The following is a 24,323-nucleotide window of genomic DNA, read 5'->3' on the forward strand; positions in this document are numbered from 1 at the left end:
GCTAGTGCAGAACCCGACATGGGACTCGATCCCATGAACCTGAGAACATGACCTGAGCTGAAACCAAGAGTCAGATGCTCAACCAACTAGATGCCCCTAGAAGATATCTTTTTTCTTCATCTTCTATATCATAAATAATCAGACATTTGTACTCAGACACAATATTTTTGTATTTATTTTCTAAAAATAGCATCGTCTCTTTGTTAAGATGAAAACCATTTCATACCCTTCGTAATATAAAATGGTAAATATCTTGCACGGGTTTTCTATTCAGAGTGTTTTTATAACTTCAGCATAACCGATTATGAAATCCTCCAGGTTTCAAGATGAGTTGTCATTTTGTCTAGTTAATACTAGATAAAATGCTATAACTTGGGAAATTGGGTAAGAAAATTTATTGCTATTGAAAAAGGGGAGGAGAAGATTACATTTTCCCCCTGCCTTGACTTGTTTTAATGGGGTAGTTTGAGTTTTACGGAGATAGAATTTTTAAATTAAAGAAAAAAAAATCTAATTTCAGTATCAACTGTCAATCAAGGAGATTGCCAGATCAACTTTTCAACCTTCGGGCAGATTTATGACTACAGCTTAAAATGGACAGTGCTTGGGCAGAAGTTTCTAATTATGCCATTCAAATTATTGCTGAGCTGCAAAATATAACAAGCGTAATTGGATGATAAATTAAATGTATATTGTTGTTCCTCCTTTTATGGATGCAAAAGTTATATCCTTTCTTTAGCAATTATGTGAGCAAATGTTATTTTAAATGTAAAATTTTGTTGTGTTTCTTGTTCTTTCGGAATATGTAAGATACCTAACGCGTAAAAAGATTCTAAGGGAACACACAATTTTTGTTTGCAGCTACTGTTTCCTCCGAAGAATACCAGTTGGAATCAAACGAGCAGAATGGATTATTGCTTATTGCTGCCTTTTACGTTGGGAATTTCTCTCCTATGGCCTTGCTTTATGGCAACAGAAATCTCTCAAACAGAGGAAGTTAAGCACCCAGCGGATTCTCATTTGAGAGTGAAGCGTGGTTGGATGTGGAACCAGTTTTTTGTACCAGAGGAAATGAATAAGACTAATTATCACATTGGCCAGGTACTGATTTTATCAGAGTGTTACAGGAAATACTATTATGTAAATCTAAATGGATGGGTTGAGGAAGTTTTAAGGCATTTGATGCGTCGTACATTTTCTCGGTGGAACCCTTAGGAAGCTTTAGCCATAGGCCTAATTAATTGTTTCTGATTTCCAGGCACCTAAAATACCTGCAAAACTTGAGGAGGAAGGAAACCTCTGATTTTCAAATTTCACTTTTGTCTCCCATATGAAAATAGAGCCCTCATTTATCAACATCTGGAAATGTGATGGTGTTATTTTTGGTAATGGATCAAAGCAACCACACTGAGAATAATAACGTTTACCAACAGTATTTAGCCTGAGTTTCTATTATGCTCAGTAGGTGTTGATTTACCCATCATTAATTTTTCATGAAGCAGATTAATACCAAGCCCTTTTACAGTTAAGTAGCTTCAAGAGCATACACACTTCATTTGATTATGAAGTATAAAGAATAATTATTTTTACTTTCTTGTAAGATATATGTATATATCTTTAAGATATATATATATATATATATTTAAATTTCCTAATGAGATAGAATGTTCCCTATTTATGTTTTTGGTTTTTATTATCATTCAATATTCTCTAAACAGAGGTAATTACAATAACGTGTCCTTGTTCTAAGGATCTTTCTCTAGATGAATGAACTGAAATAAGTTTAACCACTAATTAACTGGCACTAAAATTTAATTGGGCCCAAAGGGTGAAGCACTCAAAATTCATGAACTCCCTTTCCCTGGCCCTTTCAGGAAAGCTTCAGTGTTAGCACGATGTCCAGATTCCAGAGGAGTTCGTCTATCACCTCCGGTGAATGTGTATGTGTATACTCCACCAAAGGCTTAGATTGGGATCTTATGCAAACAGATTTCAAACATTTGTGCATGTATGTGTTCCTGCTGTGAGTCAGATTTCTCATCTCTTTATTCTCTAAGATGACTCCAGGTAAATCACAGGCAGGATGGCACAAATGAGGTCCGCAGTTAAGTGTCTGCTGGTTAACTGAGTCTCTAGTCGCATTTGCGGTGGAGTCCACGGAGTACCATATGCTCTGCCATCAATGAGTGGGGTGACAGACTCACACAGACGGGGAACTTTTAGTGAATGAGACTCTGCAGGGAAGTGCCTCAGTACAGTCAGAGCAGAGACTACCTCCCTGGCTAACTGTCACATTTTCTAGTTTGTGTTTTTGTGCTCCCGGTGCTCCCGGCACATCTCCTGTTCCGTTCACGTGGTGGTTGGTTTTGCCTATTTTTTCATTCTATAAAAATACTTGTGAAAATATTCTAATGGATGTTTTGCCTTGAAACACTGTCATTCGACTTAAATAACCCACAGGTAACTGCTTTAAAAGAGAGTAATAATGAATACCTAGGTGTTATCATTAAAGAGCTGGTGAAAATTAAATGTAGCTGATGTGTCCAAGATGACTTTCTTTTTGCACTATTTGTTAACAGAGATTAGGTTTGGAAAGCACGATTAAGTAAAAATGTAAAGGCCTACTGATTTGCCAAATCAATGGTAATTGCCTGGTTGAAAAAAGTAGTTTTGAATAGAAATATAGAAAATATCATGACACTGGAGGGGCGCCTGGGTGGCTCAGTCGGTTGAGCGTCCCACTTCGGCTCAAGTCATGATCTCCCACTTTGCGGGTTCAAGCCCCATGTCAGGCTCTGTGCTGACAGCTCGGAGCCTGGAGCTACTTCAGATTCTGTGTTTCCCTCTCTTTCTGCCCCTCCCCTGCTCACGCTCTGTCTCTTTGTATAAAAAATAAATAAAAACATTTAAAAAATTAAAAAGAAAGAAAATATCATGACACTAGAATTCATGAAATTGAAATATCTTTAACTTATGAATTTTGTGACCTTAAAAGGCAGATACTTAATATATATTCATGTATATTTAAGTAAATATATATACTTTTTTTTTATTTTTATTTTTTTACTTAAAATGGGTCCATGAAAAGACCAAACTCACTGATCCGTGAAAATTATACTGTGCAGATACTTGGAATACATTTACTCATTACTAAATTTGACTTTCATCATCCTAATATTGAATCAAATTTTCAAATTATATTAAAATGATACCTGAAAAACATAGGACATACATAACTTTCCTTTGATATAATTATTGGAAAGGACACTGTTTCCCTTAATCTCTTATTAGTAAGTCATGGAGACTTCCTTTTTATCTTATGAGTAGTGAAGAACCATCACATTAAAAGAGCTATAGCTCTTTTATTATAGCATTATTATTATTATTCCCAATCTGTTTCTTCCATTGAATAGCCATGTTATTCAACACATTATTAAAATTATTAAAATTAATTGTTGTAGCTACCTTCAGGTATTCCACACAATCACGTAGAAAAATATTAATTAGTCCATTGTACCTTGAACTATCAGAAAAGTTATGAATTTGTTTAAGATTGTGTTTCTTGGTTAGCTTTGTGAATTTTCAGGAAGCTCTTACTTTAAAGAAGGGTTTATTTGTAAATGATGAATCAAGAAAACCAGGGATTCACAATAATTTCAGGATGATGGCATACTTCTCTTTATGTAAAGGTAATTTAGATATGAACAAGCAACCAGTGTTGCCTATATCATAATAACCCTTGTGGTTTTTTTTTGTTTTTTTTTTCAACGTTTTATTTTTGAGACAGAGAGAGACAGAGCATGAACGGGGGAGGGGCAGAGAGAGAGGGAGACACAGAATCGGAAACAGGCTCCAGGCTCTGAGCCATCAGCCCAGAGCCTGACGCGGGGCTCGAACTCACGGACCGCGAGATCGTGACCTGGCTGAAGTCGGACGCTTAACCGACTGCGCCACCCAGGCGCCCCAACCCTTGTTTTTATATATCAAATTCAGAAGTCCATTAACATTATGAACGAACAAATTCACTTTGCTTTTAAACATAAAAACAATTAGGGTCCAAGAAGAAAAGACATATTTGACAATTGAATAGAACATGTTGGGAAGAAAGAGTTAGATCTAATTTGGCAAAACTCAAGCCATAAAAGACCATTTTACTTAGTGATTTGCAGGAGAGGCTCTTGGGGTCAGACAGACCTGTTGTCTAAATCATAAACTTATACAAAACCATGACTCTGTGAACGTTTAAAAATTTTTCAGTCTCTCTTTCTCTGTAGAAATGATAATGTCATAGTTTTTATCTCATGATCCTATGAGGATAAACTGGGAAATCATATAGAAAACGATTTGTACATTTTATATAGCATGTTATAAATGCCAAAATGGATGGCTCAGCTATCATTACCTTCCCAACACGCTCCCTTATTTTCTTGGTAATATTTTCCTATTTCCTACATGTTTTTAACCTAGAGATAGAATACCACTGTTCATCTAGACTGTTATCTGCCTATCAGTCTCTAGGTCCCAATCTAACGCAAATATCTGAGAGCGTGGTTTTGGTGACTCAGAATGTAATCATAGAGTAACCATGAGCCACCAACTTTGGTGTGCATCGTTTATGAAAGGCACTTTGTTTTTCAATTATTAGTGTCTAATTAGAATAATCTATTTAGAGTAATAAGATCTGTACAGTTACTTATACTGAAATACCAGACTCCTCTGCTTGATGACACAATTTAATCTTAAAATTAATATTTCACCTGATTTAATATCCTATGGGAATTACATGGGGTTATTAACATGGGGGAAAATGAACAGACAGGAAAATAAAATCATTAAAATTGATTTGTCCATTTAAATATGTCTGGAAACTAAATTATCCCTCTTTGCACTTGCAGCTAAGATCTGATTTAGACAATGGAAACAACTCTTTCCAGTACAAGCTTTTGGGAGCTGGAGCTGGAAGTATTTTTGTCATTGATGAGAGAACAGGTGACATTTTTGCCGTCCAGAAGCTTGATAGAGAGGAACGATCCCTCTACACTCTAAGAGCCCAGGTAATAGACAGCACTACTGGAAGGGCTGTGGAACCTGAGTCTGAGTTTGTCATCAGAGTTTCGGATATCAATGACAATGAACCAAAATTCCTAGATGAACCTTATGAGGCCATTGTACCAGAGATGTCTCCAGAAGGTATTGCATATTAATTTACATCAAAGATATATTAACAATTACAACAGATTGAAATTTTTGAGCTAATGTTTTGGAAGCGAATTAGTTAAAGTTCAACACTCGTACTTCCCTCTACAAACATGTTAAGTCAAATAATTTTAAAAATTAGACTATCATTTAAATTTTGTAAACAATGGTACTATATTTTAATACATTAGTTGTCTTGTTAAAATATCTCAGTCTTCAAGGCAATAGAAGAAAAGGGTTAAATATGTGGTTTTTAGTGATTTATAAAATTCTTTAGCTTATTCACTTACTAGTTTCTCCATTACAAGAAGGTATTTTCCAAAACAAGATATAATTTTGTCTCTGAAAAAAGTATGCACGGCCATCTGGAAAGATATGCACGTATAAATCATAGAATCCAATTTATAAGACAAAAGTACTATATGCTTCAAAGTCATGGAACATAAAGACTAAAAACAAAAAAAGGGGTCGAACGCCTCTGTGCAACTGTATTTATTTTCAAAGTTCCTTTCATACCTACTGTTATTTTTATAAATATCTTAAATATAATGCCTGTAGAAGCAAGTGGTTTCCATAAGATATAAGAACTGACTGCACTGAAAATCAGAAATGTCTTTCTAATAGAGGGGAATTATGGTGTGGCTGTGCAAAGTTTGTCCACTCATTCATTCATTCAGAAAATGTTGGCAGCACAATATATAGTAAAATTAAGTTCATAGAATTTTCTTAAGTGTAATAAATTCTATTCAATAATGGTCATTTTAAATTATATTAACATGCTTTAAAACTGCTTTACCTAACATCTGATTGATTAGCCAACAATTCTAAAAGTGTATATTCTACTGTATATTTTCCTGATTCTTTGTTTTTTAACAGTCCGGGAAGCAATTTAAAGACTTCTTTCTACGTGCATTCAGAACATAGGTCTTTACAACATAAACAAATTTAGCTGTGAATATGTATCAAGACCGATTATTATTAGACGTAAACGACACATGAATATTGCATTTGGTAGCCAGGCAGTGAAACATTTCATTTCTCTCCTCCTCCTCCTCCTCCTCCTCCTCCTCCTCCTTTTTTTTTAAACAGCATACATTATGGACCTAACATTTACTAGCAAATTTTGTAAAATGTAATTTTGGAAGTAATTGCTAGTATGAAACCTATATCTTAGTTCTAACACAGCGAACAATAACTATTTTAAATAAGGTGACCCTTGATGCTTTCCATTATGAAAGTGTTAATTATGAGTGAAATATGATGATGATTAATTGACTGGAGAAGGTGGGACTTTTAGGAAATGATATTTGAAGTGGATTACAAAGAATACAGTCATGCCATATTCTAGAAAAAGATTCACATCGGGGTAGGATAAGAATTGCCTATATCAATATGGGAGTGATTGATAGAGCGAGTCTGTAAGCATGACGATGGATGAGATCCCCTTGGCAGAGAACGTAGGTAGAGAAGAGAAAAGCATACTAGGTGAGCTGATTAAAAAGGGGGTTGACTGGGAAATTAGAATGAATGAGATTGGTCAGTGATAGAGGACAAAGAAAGACATGAAAAGAGGTGTTACAAAGGAAGAGATCCTCCAACTCTGTTAAATAAAATCAAAGTGTACTGACTGTAGTGACTTTTGATTTGGCAAGTAAGAGGCTCCTAGTGATTTTGGTTGAATTGATGCAGCTGCAATATTCTGAAGATTATTCTATTGTGTGAATGAATGGAGAAGAGGAAATTACAGCGAATTTAGCCAACTTTAAAAGATGTTATGCCACAGGGAAAAAATAGAGATGTAAGGCACTAGGTAGAAGGAGATAAAGGTAAAGAGGATTTTGTTGTTGTTACTTATCATTATTTAATCATTTATTAAGGTGGGAAATTTAATATCACAGTGATATACTATAGGGAATGATCCAAAGAAGAGTATTTTTGAAGAAAAATAAGGGGGCTTTATCTGCTGGGAACCTATTCTCTTTTTTTTTATGTTTATTTTTTTATTTTGAGAGAGAGAGAGAGAGCGAGCATGAGGGTGAGGGGCAGAAAGAGAGTGAGAGAGAATCCACCTGTGCTGTCAGCACAATGTCTGATTCAGGGCTCTATCCCATGAACCATGAGATTGTGACCTGAGCCAAAATCAAGAGTCAGATGCTTAATGGACTGAGCTACTCAGGAGCTCCTGGAAAACTATTCTTGGGAAAGGAAAGACCCATGGAATCCAGGGCAATAATAGAGGAGACAGATTTCAATAGGTTAACACTTTGGTTGATATCAAACCAGTTCATAAGTGATTGTTTCTATCCATTAAGTATGAGACAAAGGCAGTAATTGAGAGCAAAGGGGTGGATTTTTAGATACAGAACAGAAGGTACAAAAAGGCCAGTTTGTAGAGTTGGAAAGTTGGCCTACAAAGAGATTGCAGTGTGTGCATACAGTATTTGCATCATGACATCAAGTGTAGCCACGAGGCTGGTTGATTCAACAGAGATCACGAAACTTTGGTTTGTTCTATATGGTATTTGGCTAGTGCATATCTCTTTGCTTTGCAATTCAAGGTTAATGTGCCTATTAACTTAGTTCATCTGTGTAATTCAGTATATCCTGTGAGAGTGCCAGTCAGGGTTCAGACCCGGTATGGAATCATAGTAAAATCAATGAGCACTTTTTATTCCTTTCTGTGGGAGGAAGGGACAAAGAGAACAATAGTCAACTGTTATCAGAAATGTCATCTACTATGGAGAGAGAGGAATATCCCCATTGTCGTGTCAACTGTTGGGTAGATGGTTTCCCTCTGAAGCATTCCTGTAATTATTAACTTTGCCTTGAAGAAACCACTTAGAAGTATATGCAATTTTTTTCTGTTTTTCTCAATCTCAATGCTTAAATAATGAATAATATGAATTACTTTACCTGAACCTATACTTAGTTCTTCATGTTCTTTCCATATCATTGCCATTTTATAGGTTCTTGAGTTTTGATCTTGCTTCCAAATTCCCTACTCACCTATTTCATTCTTCACAAAGCAACAGGTGCAAACATTTTATCTGTTGTCTTAACTATTTAGTATTGTATTATAGTCGTTTACCAATTATTATATTTGAATCTGTACTTTGAATTTATTTGGTGAAGCACTGAAAGGAATCTACATTTGAGCATTGTCATCATAAGGGAGAACCAAGAAAACTACAAACTACTTGTTGCTTATTAAACACATATTTATTCACAAGTAACAGTGGACTTTTACTGATTACATTTCTATTGGAAATGCAATTACTCTCAAAACTAGAACTACCAAGTAGAATTGAGAAAAAACATTGTTTTTCTACTTGTCGGTCTGGAATTATAAAATTATTATCCTTCTTCCACACAAAAAATACAAGATCTAATAGGCTAAGAGTCCCACAGTACCTTAAGTTTGGGGTGATTGAGTAAAAGAATGAGTACATGGATAGGTGAAAATGCTACAGAAGTGAGTAGATGAGGTTTGGAAGATGAACAGAGATATTGGTAGATATAAAATCCAAGGACAATCTGTGGGTGTGAGTTGAGGCACACAACGATCAAAAGTGCTGCAGATAGCCTTCGGATAGTGATGACTCCATTTTGAAATTTCTTAGTGCAGAATTCCTAGAAATATACAACCTACCAAGACAGAATCATAAGAAATAGAAAATCAGGGGCACCTGGATGACTCCAGGTTGAGCATCAAGCTCTTGATTTTGGCTCAGGTCATGATCTGATGATTGTGGGATCAAACCTTATGTTGGGCTCTGCACTGGGTGTGGAGCCTACTTAAGATTCTTTCTCTCTCTCTCTCTCTCTCTCTCTCTCCCTCCCTCCCTCCCTCCCTCCCTCCCTCCCCCTACCCTACTCATTCCCACTCTCTTGCCAAAGGAAAAAAAAAACAAGAAAAAAAATCAGAGCAGATTATTAGTAAGACTGGATCAGTAACTAAAAACATTCCAACAAACATGAGTCCACCATAAGTTGGCTTCACTGGTAAGTTCTACCAAACATTTTAAACAATAATTAATACCAATCCTTCTCAAACTCTTCCAAAAACTTGAAGAGGAGGGAACACTCCCAAACTCATTTTACAAGGGTGGCATTGCTCTGAGACCAAAACCAGATAAGGGCACCACAGGAAAACTACCTGTCAGTATCTCAGGTGAACATTGATGCAAAAATTGTCAACAAAATTCTAGCCAGCCCAATTCAACAACACATTAAAAAGATGATATAAAGATGATATAAAGATGAAGTGGGATCTATCTCTGGGACGCAAGGATGGTTCAACAACAGCAAATCAAATATGATATACCAGCTTAGTAGAATAAATCATATATAAATCATATATATAAATACATATATAAATATAAATCATATAATCCTCTCAACAGATGCCAAAAAAACACTTGACAAAATTCAACATTTTTTCAGGATGAGAAAGGCTCTCAGTAAATCAGTTACAGAAAGGACATACCTGAGCATAATAAAAGCCACATATGACAAAACCCCAGTGAAAATCATACTCAATATTGAAACACTGAAATATTTTCCTCTAAGATCAGGAAAAAGACAAAGATGCCCACCCTACTTTTTTTGACATAGTACTGGAAGTCCTGGCCAGAGCAATACTCTGTACCTAAGTATACTCAGTGGGGAAAAACAATGGTCATTTCAACAAATAGTGTTAGTGTTGGGAAAACTGGATATTCACATGCAAAAGAATGAAATTGGACCCTTATACTACTCATAAAAATGAACTTAAGGACTAAAGATTGGACATGAAAGCATAAGAAAAAATGTTGACATTGGTCTTGGCAATGATTTTTTGTATATGATACCAAAAATAGAAACAATAAAAGGAAAAATAAGCAAATTGGACTGCATCAAACAAAAAAGGCTTCTGCACAAAGAAACAATCATCAAACTAAAGAGGATACTTCCACAATGGCAGAAAATATTTCTACACCATCTATCAGTTAAGAGGTTAATATCCAAAATATAGAAGGACCCCCATACAACTCAATAGCAATCCCCCAAAATAATCCAATTAAAAATGAGCAGAAGGTATGGATAGACATTTCTCCAAAGAACAATACATATGGCCAACAGGTACATGAAGAGATGCTCAATATCACTAATCAGTTCAGGGAAATGCAAATCAAAACCACAAGAAGATATTACCTCACACCTGCTAGAATGGCTATGGTCAAAAGGACAAATAAGTGTTGGAAAGAATGCAGAGAGAAAAGAGAAACTGAGCGCTGTTAGTGAGAATGGTAATTGGTGCAACCACTATGGAAAAGAGTATGGAGGTTTATAAAAATTAAACATAAAACTACCATATAATCCAGCCAACTCACTTCTGGGTATGTATCAGAGGAAATGGAATCACTGTCTCAAAGAGATATCTACACCTCCCCGTGCATTCCAGCATTATTTACAATAGACAAGACATGGAAACAACTTAAGTAAGTGTTCATCATGGATGAATAGATAAGGAAGATATGGTATATATATATACACACACACATATATATAAAGAGAGAGAGATAGATATATATACACACAATGGTATATTATTCAATCATAAAAAACATGAAATATTGCCAGTGGTGACAACATGGATGGACCTTGAGGGCATTAAGCTAAGTGAAATAAGCAAAAGAGAGAAAGACAAATACTATATAATTTCACTTATATGTACACTTTTTAAAAAAATTTCAACTTGTACAAACAGAGTAGAATGACGATTGCTGGGTCTAGGACTTGGGAAAATGAGGAAGTGTTGGTCAAACTGTAACATTACAGTATTACATATTGGAAGGTTACCAAGACATTAGGTCTTAACTATTCTCACCACAAGAAAGTAAAATTGTAATTATGGAGGTATTAACTCACTTTATTGTGATAATCATTTCTCAATATATTTGTGTATATCATTCATCACATTGTATGCCATAATTGACACAATGTTGTATGTCAATTATATCTCAATAAAGCTTGTAGAAAAAGAAATTCACTTTAGTAACGTTTACCATCAAAATGACATAAATATGTTACCCACTATAACAAAAAAGTGGTTGAAATCAATTTAGATAATTTTACTTCTTGACCTCATAAATTATAATAATAAATTTCAACATGTAGCAGAGAATTCTCAGAAACACAAACACCCTGATTTCTTAAAATATATCGAATTTGAAAATTAAACTGTATGAAATTTATATCTTTGGACATGTGAGTTTGAATGTGATTGATATTGGGATGGATTACTCTTTGCTCTCTGAACATATTGTTTGCTTTCTTAAACACAGTTTATTTATTTGACTTAAATTTTCTAACATTATGAAAAGTAGAGGTGTCAAAAATACAACACAAGAATAACAAGAATGACCTAATTTTCAGGTTCTTGTAGACAGGAAAACGAAAAAAAAAATATTTGAAGAGTATTTTTCACATTTAAGGTGACAAGTGGGAAAATGTCTATTTTTTGAGTTTCACTTGGAGGTTCTAGATTGTAAAAGTAATTGCATCTCAAATATAAACACAAGAGGGATGGGCCAATCAGTCCCTGTAAATAAATAATGATCCTCATACTAATAAAATAAGTTCCCAGTGTGAAACAGTGAGCACATCCACGATTAGAACATTATTTCTATCATGAATTTGAATTCTGAACATTATAATTTGACTAAGTTATCTACTGTCTTATCTGTTTTAATGTCACAAAAATCACAGAATCAGAATGTAGGTCAAAATATTATCACTTCCTTTGGTCTTAAGATTGGCCATTATGCAATTCAACATCCTCTCAGTAAATTTGCTTCAGAGTAATCAAAGTGTACTCATACTAGAACTGCATGTAAAAATAGCTTTCCTATTAGACAATTTATATCTTCATTCTAAGAAAAATCTGTTTAATATTTTTACCACTGAACTTAACGCACCAAAATTACACACTAAAATAAATGAGTCATTTTGAAATCTACCAGTTCAAATCTTGGCATTCAAACATATATTTAACTAGGGCACACTGTTTATTGAGTACTCTAGAATAAATGGAAACTTTGTATATAAAATGTCCTTGTCACAAGTTGCTGTCTTTTCTACTGCCTACATGATATCTCAATTAACCTGCATATCAAAATTTATCACTCTTTTACATTTTTATGGATATCTCCCATAATCTCTATAAAGAAGATAAAGTATTCAGTGTGAAATATGAGATATCATCTAATAAAGTTTTGTTACTAATATTAAACCAAACTTCTGAATGAGAATCATTCAGTCCTCTGTAATACCTCTGCTTAATACTGAATGAATTCCACATAAATCAATATTGATGGGGTTATACTATTCTTACATTAGGTTTTACTCTTGATGGGAGAATAAGTCTAACATGTCGAGAAATCGTATTCATGCTGTCAATAATGCTTTTGACCTTCAAAAATTTTACATAGACTTGTAAGTTTTAGCACTTACGAATAATTACAAAGTGTCATTTCTATGTAGGTTCTCACATACAATAAATATTTTGTCTTATGTTAATATGCCGTTATCTCACCATAATTTTGTAACTTGTGTCACAGCAAATGAAGTATATTGGCAAACTGAAGTATATTCCCAGTTCCCACGGTTTAGACTACTAAACTACGATTTTCCTCTCAAGAATTTAGTACAAGTTTACATCCTGTGTTACCTATGTAATAGTATATTTTTGTAATATAGTATTGCTGAGAAAATGGGTAAAGTCAAATATTGTGTTAAATTTTTCATAAAGTCCTTTTGCAAAAAAATAGCTTTAAAGAGAGGATTTTAAACATGCCTGATTTTCCATGGAAACTGCATCTGGCTTAACCCAAGGTTTCCCTGGTCACTGTGTGAGCCAGGAGATTAGAGAAGCTGAGCATTGTGTATGAATAGATAATGATGAAGGGCCACCTTTCAAAGGTCATGATATGCAAGACTGAGCAAAAGGACATGATATTGAATGGAGGTTCCATCTCCCTTGTAGTGCACAAGGAACAGTTGGTGAGAAGAAAATATTGAAATATAAAGCAGCAGATGAAACTACTAACAAATAAAACTACCTTGGCCAAGTAGACTAAAGTCATGACCCAGACTTTAATAGATTTGAATGACCCATCAGTAGGGTCTGTTGCCCCGTACGCCAGACTGGGGGATCCAGTTAAGGCAGCCAATGCCCTGTACCTTAAAGGTATGGAAGTCAGGGGACATCGCCATTGCCCCAGTTCTCACCTTGAATTAACATGCTGTGCTTCTGAAACACTAAACCCCATCATGCCTAAGGAAAGAGTTGTTTACTGGAATTTGCCATGAGATGTCTCACCAGGATGGGTAAATTACTCCACCCCTCTGGTTGAAGGAAACGATTCACTCCTCACTGGGATACCATTGTCCTGCTGCAAGCCGGACCAATTGAAACAGAATATCCCTGGAATGGAACACACACCATTAAAAGAAAGGGAAAGGTTAGGGTCCTGAGCTGGCATATCCCACCACCAACTCATCTCCTTACCTCCCCCCCCCTTCCCCCCCCCCAGCTAACATGAGGTATGCACAGCCAGGTCAGTTTCCTAAAGCTGCCAACCTCATTCTCAAGGCCAGGTGGGCACATTGTTTCCCCCCTAGTACAATCATTTGGCTGCCTTTTTTGTTCCCTCCGTTGGCCTCAAGGACGTTATGACACATAGAGGCCCCTACTAAATTTACCCAGCAAGGCTTGAAGGATAGCCAGAAGAGTCTGCCCTTATTGAATACTAAAATATCTCTGATGATAAAAGCTTCCCACCCACCGCCCCCCACAGTAAAACAGCCGTGCACATTTACAGCCTCGCAAGGAGGCACCTGTGCCATTATTCAAACAAATGTTAGGTGCTCATGCCTGATGACTCTTGTGAATGTGCCATATTCATTAAATCACATGAAGATATAAGTGCGCTGACCCCAGCTCAGAGGACTTAGTAAATCAATGGTTCAGGTCATGGGATTCTTGGTGGTAAGAGCTGTCACTTATTTGGGAATTATTGTCTTAATCAGTGTTTTTCTTGAATGTGCCTGTATCACCTGCCTTCGGTGCAGCCAGAGATACCCAATGAGCCACCTCCATGCTAGTGAAGCCCCTTGCTGATGGCTGAGGACACGCTATGGAAGAGGGGAGCGTATAAGATTGTAAGAGTCAGTCGTGAGGTTGTGGACAGTTGAGGGAGGTCACTGAGAGGATGTGTCTGCCATTTGACCTGCATGCCGGACATGGGAGATCGGAGGCTCCTAAGCCCCTCCCCTGTCCTTGAAATGTGACTTCCACTAGTGTTTTCCTCTCCCAGAAGCTACCCCAGGAATCCAGCTTTGAGATAGAAATGCGGTGTTGTCACTGTCTGGATATTACATAGGACTGAAGCTATATATGACTGACTAAAAGCCTTTATGACTTTCAAGACTTGGTGGGCAGGTCGAAAAAACTACTCGTCTTGAGGACACCCAAAACAAGCCTCAGGAATGAGTTCTCTTGCTCAATACAACTACCACCTGCCAATCTGGAGTGGCATGTGTCATGTTTGGTCTCCTCCTGTCCTCCTTGTTCAGGGGCCGGTTTCAGATTACAGCTAGGAAGATCTGGAGGAGTTTGTGAAACTAACAGTGACCAGACCTCCAATTTTACCCAGGACAACTCTGCTTAATCCTGTTTTGTTGTTGTTGTTGTTGTTGTTGTTGTTGTTGTTGTTGTTTTTCCCTGGCATTTTGTCCGGAAAGCACTTGGCCCAGAATGTTTTTTTCTTTTATTATTATTAGTAGGTTCATTATAATAAGCCAGAGTGAATTTGGGAGACATTGACTTTGTGCTTGTACCTCTTAACATGGGGTGTGACAAGTAGTGTCCGAGGCGTGTGGCTAGTGAGTAAAGTGTCTCCTTTTAAGACATGATTAAATCTGAAAGGCGGCTAGTGATAACCCGGGACACTGTTCATAAAAACACAATTAAGCCAAGAGGCTGATTAAATAATGCAAATACATGTGAAGAATATCTATCTGGTGATATACTTAATGTGAAAATAATCTGTATAAAGCATTTTTCATTAATGTACATATATATATCAGTTGTCCTTTAGAAATAACTTTATTACTAGGATATACTTTAAAGAAACTTTAATTAATTTTTTTTTAGTGTTTCTGTGTTTTCCAGAGGAAGAGAGACAGAGAACAAGTAGGGGCGGGGCAGAGAGAGAGAGGCAGACACAGAATCTGAAGTAGGCTTCAGGCTCTGAGCTGTCAGCACAGAGACCGATGCAGGGCACAAACCCACGAACTTCAAGATCATGACTTGAGCTGAAGTCGGAATTAACCGTCTGAGCCAACCAGGTGCCCCGAGAAACTTTAATTTTTGATCCATTAGTGTAGTTAAACTGACTTTGTCAGGTTTTAGTGAGAGCACAGTAAAATGTTGATGAAAGGAATGGAGACGCTAAACAGGTTGGTTCATACGTAGGGCATGTACCACCCTTCTTGCACTGATGAATAATGAATGCGCTGTTAACAATAATATTCTACTGAATTCCATTTCGGTAGGGTTAGAGCAACCTGTGCAGGCTGGGAGAAAGGCATCAATGGGTATGTCTAAAGACATAAAGAATTTGTGCCTTGAGACAAATATCAGGTTATCAATCACCCAATCCTAATCAAGAAAGGCTGGCTTTTGTTTTCTTCTTTCCCTGATGTCATGCAAAATAATTCCTATCTTTATGGAAGTTTCATTATTCTATTTTTGTTATACACTTCTCACCTTTATATCTAGAATTTATTTTAAGCCGATTTTTGTGAATGGTGTAAAGCAAGTGTCAAATTCTAGATCAAAAGAGAGATGACTGATGGATGGCTGTATAAATGGACGCAGATACCCAGGGGACCCGGTAGCATTTATTGAAACGGTTCTCCAGTGCTCACCTGTGCCATCCTTGCATGAGTGAGCTCTCCATATGTGTATGATTTTGTTTCTGAATCTCTAGTCAGTTTGTCTTCTTTTGTTCTTCCAGGGGCTTATGTTCTATTGTCTTTATTGCCATAGTTATGTCATAAGCCCTGCTTCCTGTTAGTACACGTCTTCCAGATGTTCCTTATCAGAGATGTCTGTCTTGCTTAATCCTTTGCATTTCCATGTATATTTCAAGTCAGATTTTTAATTTATCCAGTAAGACAACTTGCTAAGATTTTGATTAGGATAGCATTTACACTATGGATCTGTCTGTTGGTATTTCTAGATGGTCATTTCATAAACCCAGTATTTTGGTCCATGTTTGATCATTAATGTCTCTTTATTTTCTTTGTTGAGGTCTTTAACAACTTTTGTTTAGATATTCCTGAGTATATTTGTTTCTTATATATATTAGGTATTTAATTGAACTATTTTAGAGATATATATTTCTGGTAAAAATAAAAATGGACTTTTGTGTACCTTGTTGTGTTCCTATGACCTTCCTAATGTAATGATTTAATATTCTCTAAAGTTTTTATATGTATATTCTGCTTGATTTTCAAACAAAAATATTGTTTTTGAATCACTAAAACATTTTTTTTATTTTTTTTTTTTTTTTTTTTTTTTTCATTTTTGAGAGACAGAGAGAGACAGAGTGCATGCAGTGTGAGGCAGAGAGGGAGGGAGACACAGAACTGGAAGCAGGCTCCAGGCTCTGAGCTGTCAGCTCAGAGCCTGACGTGGGGCTCGAACTCACGAACCGCGAGATCATGACCTAAGCCAAAGTGGAATGCTTAACTGACTGAGCCACCCAGGCGCCCCTGTCATCATTTTTAATCTTTCATTTCTATATGCATGGCATTGCCTCATTTCATTGTCTAGGAGCTTTCCTACAATGCTGCCCAAAATAGCGTGATAATAAACTTCTTGCTTTTTAACTACCTCAGAAGGAAAAGTTTTCACATCTCACAGGTAAATATGATTGCTGTCAAAGTTTAAAAATGCCCTCCATCAGACTTAAGAAGGTGTCTTTTTCTTGTAATTCCCTGAATTTTTATTGCAAATGGAACTGGGATATTTTCAGATGTGTTTTATGTATCTAATGAGAATTTTTGTCTTATGTTTTTCTTTGTTAAGCCTTTAATGCCACGAATTATATAGGTTCATTTTCTAATGTTAAAACATCCTTGAATTTTTGTAATGAAAAATTCAAAATGCCTTCTCCTATGAAAATAAACATTCTAGGGGCGCCTGGGTGGCTCAGTCGGTTAAGTGTCCGACTTCAGCTCAGGTCATGATCTCGCGGTCCGTGAGTTCGAGACCCTCGTCCGGCTCTGTGCTGACAGCTTAGAGCCTGGAGCCTGTTTCAGATTCTGTGTCTCCCTCTCTCTCTGACCCTCCCCTGTTCATGCTCTGTCTCTCTCTGTCTCAAAAATAAATAAACATTAAAAAAAATTTTTAAAAAGGAAAATAAACATTCTAAAACAGTTCCTTAAGCATGCTGACTTGGGTCTCTCTGAACTATGTTCTTATCTAGAATAGTCCCCGTAATATTTTAGAAGCAACTTAAATTTATAGTGATGGGTGGGTTGTTGTTGAGAAACGGGATGGCCAGGAGACTGGAGCCACAGTCTTCATAAAACTGACCAGAGCGATTCTTGCAATAAACAATAAGCATGTCATAAAAGCAGTGATTATGTAAGCCTGGCAAGGCTGCTCTATGCGAAAGGGCATCTTGGTGCTATTCATTTTGATTTCAAATGTGAGTAATGCAGCTCTATGATTACTGACAGATAAAGGAAGAGTTACACATGTTTGTATAAGAATGAGTAGAAACTGGAAAGCTATTTGTTTAAATCACCCAGTATCCCTTTACCTATATTTAACTGGTAACAGAAGGAGGAGGGGACAGGGGGACTTTGGAACAATTTTGATTTTTTTCACTGAAGGACACGTTATTGGTCTTATAGTGATATTTTGCTTAAATTTTGTGTATGGCTAATTCCTAACTGCAAGTGCATGTACACATGTGTTCTCTTACAAATGACAAGGAAAACATAAATGGAAAACATATATATATAAAACATATCAATTTTTTTTAATTTCTTGACTACTCTGACGTTTATTTATTATTACAGTTTATGTTACTTGACTAGTGAAGATTTCTGCAGTATTTAAATTTCTGATTAGGAAAATATGTAAGCTTCTCTCTTTTGACTTTATATTTTTTTAAATGTTTTATTTATTTTTGAGAGGGTGAGCACTAGCAGAGGAGGGGCAGAGGGAGGGTGAGGACAAAGGATCTGAAGCAGGCTCAGAGCTGACAGCAGGGAGCCCATGTGGGGCTCGAACTCATGAACGAACCCTAAGATCATGACCTGAGCCAAAGTCAGCTTCTCAACCAACTGAGCCACCCAGGCACCCCTCTCTTTTGATTTTGTTTTAGAAAAACCTTTTAGAAAATATCTAAGAAGGTTTAAAGTGGTTTAACCTGTATTTAATGAATTGTGATGTCATTGAAAAAGCAGCAACTAAAGCAAATAAAACAAAATCAGATAATTAGAATGATATTAACATTAGATAGCGTTGATAGCATCTTCAACACATCATATCCTTCTGTGTGTGTGGGCGGGGAAGATCATTTAAGATCACGTCTTTTAGGAACTTTAAAGCATACAATACAATATGGTGGCCTAGAGTCACCATGCTGTGCACTTGCTCTCCAGAACTTATTCATTTCCTAACGGCAACTTTGTTGGTTTTGATCACCATTTATCCAGGTCTCCCAGCCTCTGTGAGTCAGCAATTTACCCTTTGTTTCTAGAGATCAGCTTTTCTAGATTCCACATATACGTGATATCTTTGTCTTTCTCTGTCTGCCTTATCTTGCTTAGCATAATGCCCTTAAGGTCCATCCATGTCATGACAATCGAAGGGAACGTATTGTAAAACACTTGAACCTAAGGTGTTTACATTTTGAGTGATTGTGCAGTACAAAGCAAGTGCTAAATGACTAATAAAATACTACGACGAAAGAGCAGATACTACATACATTTGAGGGCCACGGTAAAAGTTTCAACAACTTTATTACTGACAAGTAGAAGGGCTTCCCATTAGAATGTCTCGGTTTACAAAACAAGATTGTAATGGAAACGTGAATGATGTTGGTAGTACAGGAAATCGCATAGACTATTTGATTCTGTGATATTCATGTTGCCATTCTTACTGACCCAGAACATGATGTTTCCATAAATGCAGATTTTCAACAAGACCTATAATGCTATCCCAACTTTACATAAAGATGATTAAAAAGCTCAATACTTTTAAAGGAAGATGTTTAATTTAAGCATTAAGTTTAAATGTACAGATACTTCTCATTGTGTTTTACTGATTGTTATTGAATTTCAATTAAGAACATTTTATGTCATCAATATGTGACAGGGTTTTGCTTTGTACTATACCAAAAAAAAAAAAAAAAGAATTCTTCAACGTAAGTATGTTATAGAAGGGAATTAAATAAGGAAGATACTTGTGCCCATCCTCAACTTGATACTATTGCAAGCTCATTTCAATTTTATTCACATTTTATCAACATTCTGTGACTTTGAGTCACAGTTCACAGAGTGATGTTTAAAGTGAACTGCTTCCAATTTCCTTTTGATTCTTCCACTAATGATATAACACACTTTTGAAAGATCATGAAATGGACATTGTAATGCATTGTTAAATAATTATATTTCATTATAGCTTAGATCTTTGTTTAAAATTCTATATTATATATAGAATTCATATATATATATGTGTGTGTGTGTATATGAATTCTATATACAATATAAAATTTTAACAAACATCTAAGCTATACACACACACACACATATATATATACACATATATATACATATATATGTATATATATGTGTGTATATATATATATATACACACACATATGAATTAGGGCTCTTTTGTATGAGATTATATTCTCTTGTCTATGCAGAATGATATCAGTTTTGTAATTCTGAACAAGGAGGGCTAGGTTTTCATTGTATGTCTTCACCTTGCTTGCTAAAGAGAAAATGCCGTATAGAACTGAATTCATTGTTCGATAAGACCGCAGTCTTAATTTCTTGTTACTATTCATATTTTCTTCAGGAACATTAGTCATCCAGGTGACGGCAAATGATGCTGATGATCCTTCAAGTGGCAATAATGCTCGTCTCTTGTACAGTTTACTACAAGGCCAGCCCTACTTCTCCATTGAACCAACAACAGGTATTTCTAAATGAAACAAAGTGCAGTTCAGCAGGATTCTAAGTAGGCAAATGTCAGAGCAAAAAAAAATCTGCTTCCAAACGTGCTGTACAGTAGACCTGAAGTTTCCAGAAATAAATGGGTTGTATTTTAGACACTTAATTTTTTTTAGTCCTTTAGCTGATTTTTCTAACTTTCAGAGATTGAATTTCCAAATCCACACTACAAATCACTCGTATATAAGGTATAAAACATATGCAAAGACTATGACAAAACACTTAGAAAGAGAAAAAAAAACAGTTTAAAAATACGGTGAAAGACCTTTAAAGCAGTTGACCAACATTTGATGTACAGAAAGCCTACAAGCATATTAAAAATGCTCATCAACCCCAGTCGTCATGGAAATGCAAACTAAAACCACAATGAGATTCACCTTCACTCCCAATTCTCTCTGGAGTCAAACCTAGGGAGAATACTGGCAGTGTCTCTTTCATACGTTCTATGTTTTCTATAGGGATTCATATAACAGATTACAGTTATAAAACACTTCAGTCCACAATTCAAATGCTATCACAATATGGTCCAACTTATCTGTTTTTGTATTTACAGGTCTCACGATTTTTAATGAACACTTTTCCACAGATACATTGAGGATTGGCCATTCTCTTTCTTATGTTTGTGTTCATGGTCCCCAAATCTTTAGCCCAGCATCCCGTTGTCTTCTGTTCTGCCCTTTCCTAGTTTTTTTTTTTAGTGATAATAATTTTTTTACTAAGTAATTTTTTAGAAAATTTTCTATAACATTTTCTAAAATGTAGAATTTTATAGAATAAATTTATAGAATATTTATTATATTTATTATAGTCCATCTTGAATTTGAAAATCTGTTTATAGATTGATCTGTATTATGAACAACTGTCGGTCAAAAACAAATCCTTCTTCATGTATCATAACTTAAAATAGACTTTAACATCACAGGTGCACAATATATCTTGCATACATTTGGTGTTGTAATGTACGCATTTACTTATAATTAACTTCTTTCAAATTTAAAGGAGAAGTTAACTGTAGCACACTAACATTATGTTAGAGAAGATAGCAGAAAATCGTTTGAGGTAAAAATAAGACATTCCTCTTTTTTACCCAAGAGTATATGAACATAGCATTTTATTAGGGGTCTACTAGTGTTCTTAGTATTGTGTTGACTACTCTAAACTCCAGGCAGAGTTGGTATTTAATTTATTATTTTATTGTTATTTATGCTCTCCAGGGCAGTGTCTAGCACATTGTAGTCATTTAAAATGTATCAAAAGAATGAGTGTATGATGGAATTCTTAGGAAATTAACTGGAAAGATGCATGGTTAATAATGAAATAATAATTGAAGTTTTATTACATGTTTTAAGGAATCATAAGAACATCTTCTAAAATGGATAGAGAACTGCAAGATGAGTATTGGGTAATTATTCAAGCCAAAGATATGCTCGGTCAGCCAGGAGGACTGTCGGGAACAACAAGTGTGTTAATTAAACTTTCTGATGTTAACGACAATAAGCCTATATTTAAGGAAAGTAAGTAGAAAACACCGTGAATTTTCATTACAATAAAACTATACATGTGCTAAATACACACAGATGTTAGGGTTTGCATCTAAAGCACCGCCACAGCACTATATAAAATAAATGTATTAATTATTCGAAGGTGTGATTATTTTCATTAGTGTGAAAAGTCAAATACAAATGAGAAGGTAATGTGTTTTTTTTTCTAATTGCTTCCGTAACAATTTCCACAAACCTCGTGCCTTAAACAAATTGTTACCTGAATGAAATATGTCACAGATGTCACCAGATTAAGTTCAAGGTGTCTGTAGGGCTATTTTCCTCTCTAGAGGGTCCAGGGGAGAATCCATTTCTTTGGATTTGGTTATTGGCAAAATTCAGTTCTTTACGTTTGTAGGAATAAGGGCTCTGTTTCCTTGAAGGCCGTCAGCGGCAGGACACTGTTAGCTCCGTGAGGCGTCTTTCTGGTTCTTGAATATAACTCACACACCTCAGACACATCAAAAGGTGTCAAATCCTCCACACGTCGCCGTCTCTCCAACCCACACTTTGCCTCTTCTTCACTTTCATGGAGTCATGTGATCAGATCGAGTCCCCTTGGACAAACCAAGACAATCTCCACATCTCAAGGTCAGCTGAATAGCAGTATGAATTCCACCTGCAGCCTGGATTGCTTTTTGTCCCTTTACATAATATATTCATAGGTTCTGGGGTATTAGAACACGGGTATTTTGAGGAATTCATTTTTCTACCTACTACAAGTGATGATTTCAAATGGTAATTATTTTTTATGTTTTATGTTATCTTTATTCACTATATTTAGACTAAGAACAGGAAAAAAATTTGCCCATTTCTATATTCACCTATGATTTATATTACATATACGTATATGAAATTTCACATGTAATAGAGATCATATGGTATTTGTCTTTTTCTGACTTATTTCACTTAGTATAATGCCCTTGAGACCCGTTCATGTTGCAAATGACAAGATTTTATTATTTTTTGTGGCTGAATAATATTCTAGTGTGTGTGTTTGTGTGTGTGTGTGTGTGTGTGTGTGTGTGTGTGTGTGTTTGTCTGTCTGTCATAATTTCTTTACCCTTTCATCCATTGATGGACACTTAAGTTTCCACATCTTGGCTATTGTGAATAATAATGCAATAAACATGGGAGTGCAGCTATCTTTTCTAGTTAGTGTTTTTATTTTCTTTGGCTAAATATCCAGAAGTGGTATTACTGGATTGTATGATATTTCTATTTTTAATATTTTAAGACACCTTCATACTGTTTTCCATTACTCTTTTCCATAATGGCTGCACCAATATACATTCCCACCGACAGTGCACAAGGGTTCCTTTTTCTCCACATCCTCACCAACACTTGTTATTTCTTGTCTTTTGAATAGTAGCCATTCTAACAGGGGTGAGGTCATATTTCATTGTGATTTTGATTTGAATTTCCCTGATCATTAATGATATCAAGCATCTTTTCATGTACCTGTTAGCCATCTGTATGCATTCTTTGGAAGAATGTCTATTCAGATATTCTGCCCATTTTTAATATTATCATTATTAGTATTAGTAATAGTAGTAGCATTTGATATTGAGTTGTATGAGTTTCTGTATGTTTTGGATATTAGCCTCGTATCAGATGTATGATTTGCAAATATTTCCTCCCTTTCAGTAAGTTGCTTTTTCATCCTTTTGATGGTTTACTTTGCTGGGCAGAATTTTTTTAGTGTGTTATAGCCCACTTATTTTTTTTTTCTTTTCTTGCTTTTGCTTTTCGTAGCAGGATAAAAAAGCATCACTGAGACTATGCTGAGGAGCTTGTTGCCTGTTTTCTCCTAGGAGTTTTATGGTTCCAGGTCTTAGTTCAAGTGTTGAATACATTTTTAGTTATTTTTGGGGTATGGTGCAAGACAATGGTCCAGTTTCATTCCTTTGCATTTGGTTATCCAATTTTCCTAACACCATTTATTAAGGAGACTGACATTTTCTTATTGCATATTCTTGGCTTCTTTGTCATAAATTAACTGACCATGCATGTATAATATGTGTAGTTATTTTTTACTTATGTATTATGAATATGCCACACCTGCTCTGACAATTCAAGTACTGAATACAAGCTAAATCATTTGGTATGCTCCAGAAGGGATTTCTTCGGAAATTCTTAGGAGAAATTCTTTTTTTTTCTTTTTTTAAAGAAGTTCTTCCCACCCCCTCCCCAGGGCATTCTGTCCTACCTACAGAAATACATTTACAAGCAATTCTGGAAATCATGACCAATTATCATGATAGGGAAGATGCATATGCA

The 24,323-nt window shown here is 35.6% G+C and overlaps 1 protein-coding gene across 1 annotated transcript in view; it reads left to right on the forward strand.

Annotated features, from left to right (window-relative positions):
• The window catches only part of CDH19 (cadherin 19), a 102,374-nt gene that overhangs the window by 26,310 nt on the left and 51,741 nt on the right, over positions 1-24,323 (forward strand). The window contains exons 2-5 of the mRNA XM_030337030.1: positions 862-1,101; positions 4,896-5,190; positions 20,348-20,467; positions 21,852-22,016. Coding sequence (XP_030192890.1) covers positions 907-1,101; positions 4,896-5,190; positions 20,348-20,467; positions 21,852-22,016 — 775 coding nt within the window. The 5' untranslated portion in view covers positions 862-906. The remainder of the gene's footprint in view (positions 1-861; positions 1,102-4,895; positions 5,191-20,347; positions 20,468-21,851; positions 22,017-24,323) is intronic.

This window comes from Lynx canadensis, chromosome D3, assembly GCF_007474595.2.
Source record: "Lynx canadensis isolate LIC74 chromosome D3, mLynCan4.pri.v2, whole genome shotgun sequence".
Classification (NCBI taxonomy): domain Eukaryota; kingdom Metazoa; phylum Chordata; class Mammalia; order Carnivora; family Felidae; genus Lynx; species Lynx canadensis.